The 12,179-nt window shown below is 39.1% G+C and overlaps 1 protein-coding gene across 1 annotated transcript in view; it reads right to left on the bottom strand.

Annotated features, from left to right (window-relative positions):
- The window catches only part of CTNND2 (catenin delta 2), a 607,095-nt gene that overhangs the window by 275,842 nt on the left and 319,074 nt on the right, over positions 1 to 12,179 (bottom strand). Inside the window, exons 6-7 of the mRNA XM_019614298.2 lie at positions 7,522 to 7,694; positions 4,718 to 4,823 (exon numbers count right to left, since the gene is read on the bottom strand). Of these exons, the coding sequence (XP_019469843.1) occupies positions 4,718 to 4,823; positions 7,522 to 7,694 (279 nt within the window). The remainder of the gene's footprint in view (positions 1 to 4,717; positions 4,824 to 7,521; positions 7,695 to 12,179) is intronic.

Here is a 12,179-nt window from a genome sequence, read left to right as displayed (position 1 = left end):
CCGGCGGTCACCGCGCCCCGCAGCCAGAGGCAGCTCGGCTCTGCCGACAGGCACGCTCGCGTTTCAGATGTTCGCTTGTTGGTTTAATTTTTATTTTTAAACTTTTTTCTTATTCCTGATGATGCAGAGGATTTACATGAAACCTTAGAAAGTGCTGCAAATCCCGTGAGCTGCAGTTCGAGACTGGCCAGAGCCTCGTCCCAACGCGCACCTCTCAACGAGGCTTCTTGAGCCAGAACTGCCTTTAAAATGCAAATAGTGCATTCTGTGACTCAGCTCGGAGTTGCAGTGAATGCCAACAGCAGTGTTGCTTCACATTTAAATAGAAACGTAGGATTTTTTAGTCCCGTCCTACAGGGAAAAAAAAACAAAACAAAAACAAAAACCAACAACCAAAAGCAAACAACCAAGTAAAACAAAATCACCGCATTCCAGTAATGAAACTTGGATACCCAACCGAGGATTTTGGTGAGGAACTGAGGATGAGACAAAAAAGAAAATAATCAGAACAATGCAGGCATGAGGCTCGAAATGCCAGAAAAATGCTTCTTCCAATGTACACCTGCTGGAAATGATTCCATCCCTCGCTTTTTTTTTCTCCTGTCTTTATCTTTGGGAGCCCCAGGATTGTTTTAGGGATGGCCAAGAGGCTCTGGAGGAGCTCCCTCTGGCTGTTGGTAGCGCTCAAAGCACTCGGGCATTGCAAGGCAGCCAAACTCGTGGCTTCTGGAGGCTTCCAACACACAAGACATCTCTGTATCCTTATGGATAAATCTGATAAAAACCATGCCCGTTCTAAAGTGTGAGTCCTTAGCGGGCATAGGAATGGCCAATGGAAGCAGTCTGCTCACTGCTGAGGCCAGCAGGTAAAAGCACCGCAGCACAAATACCTGTCTTGTGATTGTTACAAATGGCCAACAGTTCCAAGTCACTCATTTGAGGGACTCATGACAAAACCGAGGAATGCAAGCGCTGGGAACATCAAACAACTTTTACGAGCTGCCTGCATTCTGAACTACTTACCGTCTTGAAAGAGAAAAGAAGGGCTAACCTGAAACTGACTTCCCAGTAATGTATTTGACAAAAAAACATTTTTCATTTTCAAGGTTTAAACTGTACGGCAACATCTTCTATAAAACAAAACCAGGCTGCCAAGATTTAAGACAACATGTACAAAGCAAGGCTTGCACATGACGAATGGCTGTTTGAACCAACAATGTTATCCACTGCTGCTTGGTAATAGATTTTACTTTTTGACCGGTTAGAATGGACCAACATTATAATTTATTTTCTAATATTCAAAATAGCTCCAAATTACAATAATACAGACTGTTACCAGGGTGTTCCCCGCACACTGATAACTTGGTTTTATGGATTTTAGGCAATCCTTGTCAACATGTATGCATTATTTCTTTTTCTAATCTACTTTTACACTGCTTGACGTGTCAAGGATTTAAAGTAATTAATTTCAAGTAAACCGATATTATCCCATATTCCTAATAAATCTCTATAAAGCTGTAGGCATTCTGTAAGCACTAATTCAAAAACCAGAAATCCCACTCTCTGATTGTCTGTTACAGGAAAAAAGATGTAGTGGCAGACACAAGAATTAAATGCTTAATTAAAAACCCAGTGTGTAGCACTTTGTGAAAAGCCAAGCATTTGCTCCATGTGAAGGAGAGAACTTTGGATGAACAGATTGCAAGGAAACGTTAGCATGCAGTAATTTTGGAGATGTGACTAATCTCAGACCTGTCTTACATTTATTGTGAGGTTCTTATTTTTTCCAAAGGATCGAATACATTTGCATTCTCCGGTTGTGTTTTCAGAGGCAAAATGCACTTTAGTTTCAGGTTTCTCCCTGCTTGTAGCTTAAGACAACAACACAGATACGTCATTGTTCATCCTGCGCTCCAATACTACACTTCATCTGGAAGAATGAAATACAATGGTATTTGTTCCATTATTTTTCCATTTATCTGTTCTTGCTGTCAACCTGATAATGAAACTGTGCTTACACTAATAAGTTGAGAGCAAATTTGCTTTCCAGTAGCTCTATCCTCATGCATCAATCTATTTCATAGACATGAAAAAAAAAAAAGGACTTATTTCTTACAGCCCTGCAGATATCTCTTCTAATTCTCAGAGATATCATTTTTCTGATATCCCAAACAAAAAGATTCTTTTTTGCTTCTTTGGATTCAATGTATGAGTTCCGTTATATCCTTTTTCACAGCAGAAGTAAGTGAAAAAGCATGAGAATATGAACATAAGTATGAAAAATATTTTCTTATTTAATGTTATTAGAAAGATCATTTTCTACTGATGCTGACAAAAGAAGATCTACAGACCTCTGCACATAATATCACTGAGGGTTTCCAGTTAGGTTACGGTAGACTGATGGTCTAACTGATGTTAGGCTGCCATTCATGTTTCAAATACACTAAGTTTCAGGACACCCGCTTGCTATTTATTTATTTATTTTAAATAATTCAATTTAAATAAAACATTTAAATCAGATCTTTACCTGAAAAAGATGGAGTGAAAGACACTGCGATACAAGATTTCTGTTTTATAAAGTAGAACTGAGAGGAACAAATAACTGAATTATTTATTCTGCTGGAAATTATTCATGGATAAGGAGCTACAAGTTCCTCAGTGGTTAGACAGCTTAAGCAACACTTTGGGGTCAGCTGCTGATTACTAAAACGTCAGCATGTTGTTTCTTGGAGGCTGCTCCCAGCGGGAAGAAAAGTGTGTAAGACCAGCAAAAACTGAACACGAAGTCTCAAAGTATCAAATGACCAGTATGGATATATTAGCAGATGCAGCAGATGCGTGTTTTCATCTAAAATCCCTTCACATTATTTTTTCCTTAAGCATGCCAAAATGCAAATCCAAAACCTGGTAGATTCCGTATATCTATACTTCATAGGTGCTAAGGAACGGAATGTCTGTCAATGCAGCTGGCCGAGTCTCAGATATAACTCAAAAGGCTTCAGAGTCATTTCTTGGGAATGAAATAAAATTTCCAGGAACATGCTGGAAGATTTGTGTCATGATACCAGTTGTTCTTAAGAAACTATGGTTTGTGCTCAGTGTCCTCTGTATTTTCCTGACTGAGAACAGAAGAAACTGAAACATTGTGTTACCTTTGGGTAAGTCTGCATGCCTATTCCACCTTTGGATGTACTTGTATCCAGAGGCGTTTTTAGTACTTGGCAGGCTTAGGGATAAATAAACCAGTTTTCAGACTGTTTTGCTCTCTGGAGCTTTTAGGGATTGCTTGGCCCTTACAATCTCAAACCCCAGCATGTCTCTTTGAGGCACAGGTAAGTTCAGGAAAAAAATGCTGCATCCAGTGATAATGGACGCCATCACAGCACGCTGTTGCCTATGAGGAGACCTTTCTGTGGGTTCTAGGAAGGACTTTCCAACTGGATTGTGTGGAAGGCATTCCTCTAGGCTGCTGAAACACCACAGCTTTGGCTTCTTGAATATCAGTGGTTGTTGTCAGCTTTAGGCAGTAAACTTGATTGTCCTTATCAGGGTTTTTGAGAGACGCTGGTGGTCTCTTAAGTGTCCAACTCTCTTTTATAATCCACATGATGTTCTGTGCTCTTTCAGTGACTGAAAGACTTCTCAGTTTATTGAGATTCCTTTTTTGTTTGTTTGTTGTCAGCTCAAAGAACACCCCCATATGGCTTAACTCAAGGTATCACTCTCTTCTGGTCCAAAACTTCCATCAGTGCTCTTCTGCAAAGGGCAGAAGACAGGGAAAATGCTTAACATTCTCCAGACTTGATAATGCAGCCTTCAGTCCTTGGGCAGTACCTGTGGGTGGATCTTTCTTCTGCAGGACTGCTAGGATGTCATTTGTAACCAGGAAGATACCATCTATGTTCAGATGCACTTCTATGATAACAGATGCTGACTGTACTGGTGAACCCTTTAACTGTGACCTATTTTCTTTTTCTCCCAATTTCGTCACAAAGGTCATGAATGATGCAAGATCATCTCTACACTGTACTTGAAAAGCATACTCCAACACTATGAGGAAAACGTGTCAGCCTACCTGGTCCTATCACAAAGGTTACAGATATAGATGTATTTCATACAGATGAACTTGGCTAATATCATCACAGTCTCTACATCAAGAAACAGAATTTGTGAGATCCTTTAGGCTGTCCAGAGATGACCAAGCTCCGATTTTAAAGCAGCACTGCTGGCTGCAATCACTAACTACTGTAGGATCAAATCAGCATCATACAGGTCATTTTTTTCATTAGCATAAACTATTCTAGTGAATTGTTCTCTAGGAATGTTTGTAGTAAGAGTAATCTGTCCTAAGACTTCATCTGCTTCCTTTACTTCTTGTGGTCATGTTTGGAACCCAGTTTTAAATGCCTTGACATCTGCCACATCCTACCACAAGTGAAGTCCCTATTTTAGATTTTGTCTGGATAGAGTTTCAGGTTGCTCATCACCTGACTTGTGGCAGGAATAAATATCTTCTAACTGAGAAGGGCCAGCATGCAGTTTTTATTTGGCAACTAAATACATTCTGGTGCTCCTTTGCCTACATTCTCAATAAGACTAGTGAAATGCAGTAGTCTGTTGAATAACTAACTTATGACTTGGTTGGAAGAAAGAGACAAGTTCAAAAATCAAATGTTTCAAGGTCTTTTTTTTTTCTTCCTTTTAAATGGTTTTCAAATTCTGTGCCAGCATGTCCAGACGCTTTTGGAGCATGGGATAGTAACACAATAGTGATTAATCTTGCCTGCTGCCTTGGCCTCTGAGAAGAACACATGATCAGCAGACTAAAAAAAAAAAAAGAAATCATCCAGTGCTAATTTGTTCCACTTCCTTTCCCTTCTCCTTGCAAGTACATGGTAGAACAAGCTGAAAACCACTATTTGCACTCCATGATGTGTTTTATATTCCTGTAATATCTACAAGGTAAGTTGACCATTCTCAAGATGACAATAAACCCAATTATTTGTTCACAAACTGTGTATTGTCCAAAGAGTGTTCACTTACTCATCTGCAAAATCTTTTTTGTCACAAAACCCATTGCAGACTCTTTGCAAATAGCATTAATTGATCAATATAGGGTGTATCAGGGTATGGACTCCAAATTTGAGAAGCTGTTTTCAGCTCAGAAACAGAATAATTTCCTGTTTGAGGAGCAGTTGCTGAGAAGTTCTGTTCTTGTAGCATTTAAAAGATAGAAGTTTGGTGTTCTAAAGTAGTCAAAACAGTAGAAAAACTCTATGATCTATGACATACTCCTCCAAACTGACAAAAATGTTATATTGTACTTTGCAGCTCTATACAGGAAATCCCAAGACTAATTAGTTCCTGTTTTTTATACAATTGCATTTTCAGAAGTTATTCTGCTGTCACAGCTGGCCTTGGGACTATTTACAAATTTTCCCACACATTTGGGCTATCATTCGTGCTCAGAGATAGCTATATTCCTTGCAAGCAAACAACAAAGGAAATTATCACAATATGAACAATTATGACTCCTGAGACTTACTTTAATTATAATAGGGACAGCAAACCACTTCCAAGGATTGACTTTTTTTCCCCTTAGTTATGGGATCAGCAGTGGTCGTATTCAGAGTTTTTTAACTGAATCTTTGCCTTCCTGCAAAACTCTTTAAAAATACTTTGTATTATTTTATTTATTTATTTGTTTTTATGATGTTAATTCATAGCTCACATGGTTGTTAACATTTTGAAGATATGTTTTAATTTAAGTGAAGCCGCCAAGTATCTTTTGAAAAATATCGATACACACTCTTGTTAGTACTTTCTATGAGTTATTTCTCTGCTGGAACACCTACCAGAAAATCTAGAGAAATACAGAAAGAAACCTTATCTTCTGCCCTCTCAAATCAAAGAAAATAAAATAGAAAAGGTTACTTTAGTAACTCAGTTCCATATGAATGAAATGATTAATGCATTTTTCAGAACTAAGCAATGGCGGTTCAGCATAATTTAAATGACAGAAATGTCGATCACCGATTTTTTCTCTCTTCATGATGACGAAATTTATATTAAGAATATCACATTTTTGAAACTATGAGCAATTGTACACTTACACTTTCTCTTCCTTCCTCATTAGTTCTGATTTTTGTTTTTTAGATTCTTTCTCCTTCCACTCTCCTCTCTTCTTTTTCATTTTGTTTCTGTTGAACTTACAACCTATTCCTTTTATATCATCTTACTTCTCTTTTCTATCTTCCTTGCAGAATGCATGCCACTCTTTCAGACTAACCATGGGTGTGAAGCTTTTCACAAGGCATACCTCCTAATTATATCTGCCCAGGCTACTACTGAGTATTACAGCTGCCACTCTTCTTTCCAACTGGAGTCCTGCTCTCCTTTGCTGGTTCCAATCCCTAACAGCATAAGGGAAGGAGGTGCCTTGTAAACACAGAAAAATCCTGAGACCTGGCCATTGTATGAGCATGTATGAACATTTTAAACCCTTGATAGAAGTACAAACTCAGTTTGAAATGAAATTTAACTGTGCTTTATTTAATTTTTCAGTCTTATAGGGAAGAGGGCTTTTCTTAGCAAATTGGGTAAATGGAATATTGTATGTCTCTTGGTATCCCACAAGCTGTGTGATGGCTATATAATACTTGAAATCTCTTAGCAATTTAAGGCTTTGAAATTCAAATGCAGCTCACTTCCACTGAATCTTGAATTATAAAATGTCCTAGTGTCACACTGAAATGGTCTCTGTACCATGACAGATAAGTTCTAAAAAGAGAAAATAACCTGTTTTGACAACATCCAGTCTGACTTTGTTTATGTACAGAAGCATGAATACTTTGAGAAATTTTGGTTTAATTTTGGTTTAAGTGAGAGGCTTTAATGTCATGCTGAAAAGTACAGAAGATGAGAGAGTTATGTGCTAGAAATTGAGGGAACCACTCAGACTTTTCATGAGTATCTGAAACAAATTTTAAAAAGTTTGAAATGTACATGTGGCTGTTTGATAAGTTGTTCATCTTAAAATTCAGAGAAAAAAAAAAAAGCAAAAAGTGATTCTTACAAATGGGATTGAACGACAGCACCAAGCCCTACATAGTGTCCCAAGTAGATTTTGCATCTAGCATAAGCCTGGCTCTGTTTCTGTTCTCTGGCATGAAAGTGCCTTCTGTAATAATGTGATACCAACATGGCAAGGCCCTGTCCTTATCTGGGTCAGCAGCACAGAATTTCATACTTAAATGACTAAACATTAGATCACCAAATATACAAGCAAGCAAGTAAAAATAGCATGTAAATCTCCTTTCTCATCAGGATTACTTTATTACCCTGAAAGTCAAGCCACTTTAGATATGTGAAAATGACAGTGGTAATTCAACCTCCTGCAAGATGACTCAAGCAAGACAAAAAGGCAAGCATTGGAAGGCAGGCAGTTCTCCTTCCTAAGTGTTCCCCTGCATGATTTTGGGTGTAGTGTTGGGACAGTGCAAGGCAGCAAAGGGCACCTACCTGGCTGTAGCTCTGGATGGCACCTCTGGGTTGAGTGCTGCGGGCTGGGAGTGGGGCGGCTGCCGTCTCGCCCAGGGCAAGGGTCTGGTTGCTGTGGTAGCTGGCCGAGTACTGGAAGGAGCCCTCGGGCTTGGTGTTGAGCTGCAGAGCACTCTGCGAGAGGAGGCTGGGCCCTGCAAGGGACAGGTTGGAGCCGTCAGTCTCAGGGAAGGAGCATGCACCTGGTGGCATTTGACATTATCAGTGGCATGCCACATTTTGGTTTTTCAGTAATAAAAGACAGGGAAATAAAAGTGTCTATCACTCAGTCATCAGTCTTACACTGTTCAAGCCACAGACCACAACTCTTTCTTTTTGTTTTCTTCAAGAAAAACAAACCATCTGGTAAAGAAATCCTAAGGCAATTGATAAAGAATTCATGTTTTTCAGCTCAGAATACTTTACCAATTTTTTTTCCCTGCATAAGCCATGTTCATTTCACTTAGTTACACCCCGCTGGTCAGTATGAGAAATGCCAATTTGCCCTTCCCCGTGCCCCAGCACATGGCATCTATTGACTGTAGCATGCACAGGGATGCAATACTTCGGTGCCTGTGGAGGTAGATGACAGCTGTTAAAATATTAATAGCTCCTCTCATCATGTCGGGCTCACCCTGATCTTGGTGAATTTTTGATGACTGTTTTGTCAGCCTACCTTATCTTTCCCCTCATGGAAGCACACAGTAGGAGAGCAGAGCACAGGTAATGATCTCAGATGAGGGCTGCCAAACCAAAAGGTGCTTGCAGCATCAGGAAAATGAACAGTGACACTAATATTCCTCTACCTGTTCTGCAAAACTAAAATGTTCCCATATTTGTAGAATCATAGAATCAAAGAATCATATGGAAGGGACCACTAAGAGTCACCTAGTCCAACTCCCCTGCAACGAACAGGGGCACCTACAGTTTGATCAGATGCTCACGGCCCCCTCCAGCCAGACCTTGATTATCTTTAGGAATGGAGTATTAACACATCTCTGGGCAATCTGTGCCAGCGCAACCTCTTCATTAGGTTTGTTAGTGTTGACATAGCATCACACTGACATAGGAGACTCTGATTCTGGCTGTGAGAGCATGTACTGGGCAGGGAAAGGCTTGTTGCCCAGCCTTGTCAGCGTGGTTGAGACAGGCCCTCGCACTGCTGATGGTGAGTTCCTCCTGGCCCCACACACAAAGGCCCCACAGCCTGTGCCGTCTCTGATCAGTGTCTCCTAGTTTTCCAGGAACTAGTTGCCTGCCATGGTGTCTGGGTCCACCAAGGGAAGTGAAAGAGGAGAAATGATGAGGGTTAGGCCTTGGGTACTGCACACACTACAAGGCAGCGTGGCTTCACCCAAACAACTACAATGCATATCCAGTAGCTCCACAGAGATGAGACGTTCAGGTTCTGGTTAGCACAAACACGCTCATGAGAGCACAGCAGGTGGTACAAAGCTTAAGGGATAGGAAACAATAATGTTGATTTAGCTCTGATGAAACACATGAAAAGTTCAGTTTTAAAGAAAATTACAATGGTCAAATTTCAGTGAATTTTACGGTAAATAATTCCCAATACATCTCTAATACAAATGCCAAATTTTACATCCTGTAAGTCTTTGCTTAGAGGATGTACAGCTGCTCTACAAAGATTTCCATTTAAAAAATGTGCAAACAACCCTCCCCCTCTCCAAAATTTACATGGAAAATATTTTTTCCCCAGCTTGTTCCTCAGAAATGGCAGACTCATTATAACTGACATTTTTCAAAATCCAACCTGGATGGCTCATATTATTAAAAAATAAAATAAAATTGCAGTATGCTGTATAATAGTGGAAGTGTTCACACTGAAGTGCAGACAGTGATTATGACACTGTTTTATATAACAACGTAGATTATTAATTGCCAAGTCGATCTAATTAATCATATTCCAGGTATGGGAGAAATTAAGAAAGTAAGTTCTGGTCCTTGTCCTTTCCTTGCAAGTGCAGAAGGAGACAGCTTCATATATGTTGAGAGATTATTAAAAATGTATCACATACTTAGGAGAGTTGAATTAATCCTGCTTGGGTGCTTATAAATCCAATATACAGCAGCTTTCTATTCTGTGACTCTGCAAATAAGAAGCTCTTCTAGACATTCTCCATTTAACAGAGTTTGTTGCTGATCTTGTTCTTTAATAAAAGAAACACTTTCATAGATTTATTTAAAGATCATAAAGAAAATACAGGCTTAGTTTAAAAATACATATTTTAGACTATATGCTAATCTTTCAGATTTTGAATTTTCACTGAAAATTTGCCTGTGATCAAATGATGTGATTAAGTGCAGAAAATTCATAAGAGTGTAAGTTTCTCAGGAGGCTAAAAAAGTTGAAGTGAGAAAGAAATTTTTGCACATGAAAGTGTTTGAACTCATTCTTAAAGTAATTATGCTATGACATTTCTAAAGCTTAAATAATGATTAAACTATCACATGCTATGAACTCAATATGTTTAAATTTTCATTGCATCTGGCTTTTAAGTGTTCCTTTCATATTACTATTGCTCATCAGGGGATGTACATAGCTAGCATTGCATACATGGGTTCCCTGCACAATTTAGCTTAAATGCTTCAGTGGAATTTAAGAAACATATTCAAATGAGGAAGAAAAAAGCAAAAAAATTTGAAGCACACAGTTGTGAACTCAACAAATACCAGATAATCATTTTTCTTTTGTACCTTAACAAGTAGAAATGAGCTAATAATTTACACACATTTGAGTAATTAAAAATTCATTTGAAAGAGACAGATAGATATTTATCTTTAAAATAAACCCTCCTCATTTCTTAATCAGAATGAGAATTGTGGCTGCTCGCCTGCAAATAACTAAGTCTAAACAATCATGCAAACTGCAAGGTACATTTGAGATCAGAATGATCTTCAAAAAACACAAGTCCCTTTTTCAGGATTTAGTGACTACAGGCTTGTCTTGTCTGATAGGAAAAGGACAGATCACCTCCCCATCAGGATTCTTCAAATTTCAGTCTGAAGGCACAAAGAAACCCCCTGAAGAGCCTGCAGCTCGACAGAAGAGAAGAAAATGGTTTGTTTGTGTACAGCTGTACACAGGCTTATCAATGGCTCTCCACAGCAAAATACTCTTTTTACTCAGCAACAGTTTCACCTCTGCTGTGTTAATTTAAAAACCTGCATATGCAGTTATTTTTCTTTTGTTTTCAAAAGAGTTCAAACAGCTGAAAAGTCTCTCTTTTCTGTCAGGTACTCTAAATCAGCAGCATGGAGAAGACTAAGTGAGAAAAAAAACAGGGGGATAATGGACATGCCTACAACAGGGAGCCAACCCACAGTGAAACCTTGGAGGGGATGGAGAGCAGAGGGCTTTGCCAGGAATCAGAGAAGACAAATGGGATTTTCCTTCACAGTCTGGAAACCCAGGCCCTGGAAGGCATGGCAGAGTTAGAAGAAGAGTTATCCATTTAGAGAGTGAGGGAAGGGGAGAGGCTTCTTATGAAGCTCTTTTCATTGTATTACCCACCTTTTTTAATGGCAGTTGTGTTACAGGTAGGTAGTTTTTCTCCATTAAAGACCCAGTAGTTTAAGAGGTTTGGAGCACCTGCATGTACATGGTCAAATTTAATTTGTGCAAAACAGAGAAAGGGAACAGATCCACTGCAGGATTCTGGCCTACCTTGAATCCCACCAACCAATAAGGATTGCAGCACAATACCTGTTGCTACCTTCCTGCCACACTGCATTTGAAAAAACAAGCAGATCACGGCATTACTATAAACAAGCTGATTCATGGCACTAAATATGGTGTATATGGCTGTACATATAAGCTGTTGATGCACAGGCGCCATTGGAGAAAAAGTGTGCAGCACTGATCTATTGGCAAGGGGGGGGGAGGGGAGGGGGAATCCAGGAGCTTGCAAGAATGTGGGGCAGAGGCTGCTGCAGGAGCCTCCTCAGGCACAGGCAGGGATGTTATTGTGCCCTGTGCCTGTTGGGGCTGCATGGCAGGATTTCATCTCTGGCCATTGTTCTTTCTGGTTAATAACACAATGTGCAAAGCTGCAACAAGCTGCAGTGTACATATTTAAAAAGCAAGCAAAGAAAATGAGTGGTATGATAAGATTATTATTATTAATTCAGGGACATCACAGTAACAGTTAAGAATCTCAATTATAGCCATCCATGGCTATGTACAAAAACGGGAAAAAAAAATTATGAAAACATTTGTCCTTGTATTACTTTAATCTTTTGCCTGTCCTTTCTGCTTTATTGAGACCACCTCCTCCTCCTTATTCCAGTCTTTGGTGAGCAAAACAGAACAAGCCAGCAAAGTTAAAACAAACAAACAAACAAAAATCCAACAAAATACAAAACATCATTTTTGAATGATTTTTTTTTAAGTTATCCTTCTACAGTTAGTGTTTGCATTCAGAGATATTTTATGTAGCTGTTTCAGAGCAGAAGAATACTCAGAATACTAAGGTACTTCTAAGTACCTGCAGGCACTGTGTGCACTCTAACAGTGCTTTCTAAGGCAGTAGAGAAATAGTTAGTGATAGAAAAAATACACAGAAACTTTTAATTCTACTTTATATTTAAGATGTGATAAGAGATTATAGACCATTAAG

This window comes from Meleagris gallopavo, chromosome 3, assembly GCF_000146605.3.
Source record: "Meleagris gallopavo isolate NT-WF06-2002-E0010 breed Aviagen turkey brand Nicholas breeding stock chromosome 3, Turkey_5.1, whole genome shotgun sequence".
Taxonomy (NCBI): domain Eukaryota; kingdom Metazoa; phylum Chordata; class Aves; order Galliformes; family Phasianidae; genus Meleagris; species Meleagris gallopavo.
The sequence above is the reverse complement of the archived record's forward strand: the minus strand, read 5'-3'. Positions and strand labels throughout refer to the sequence as shown.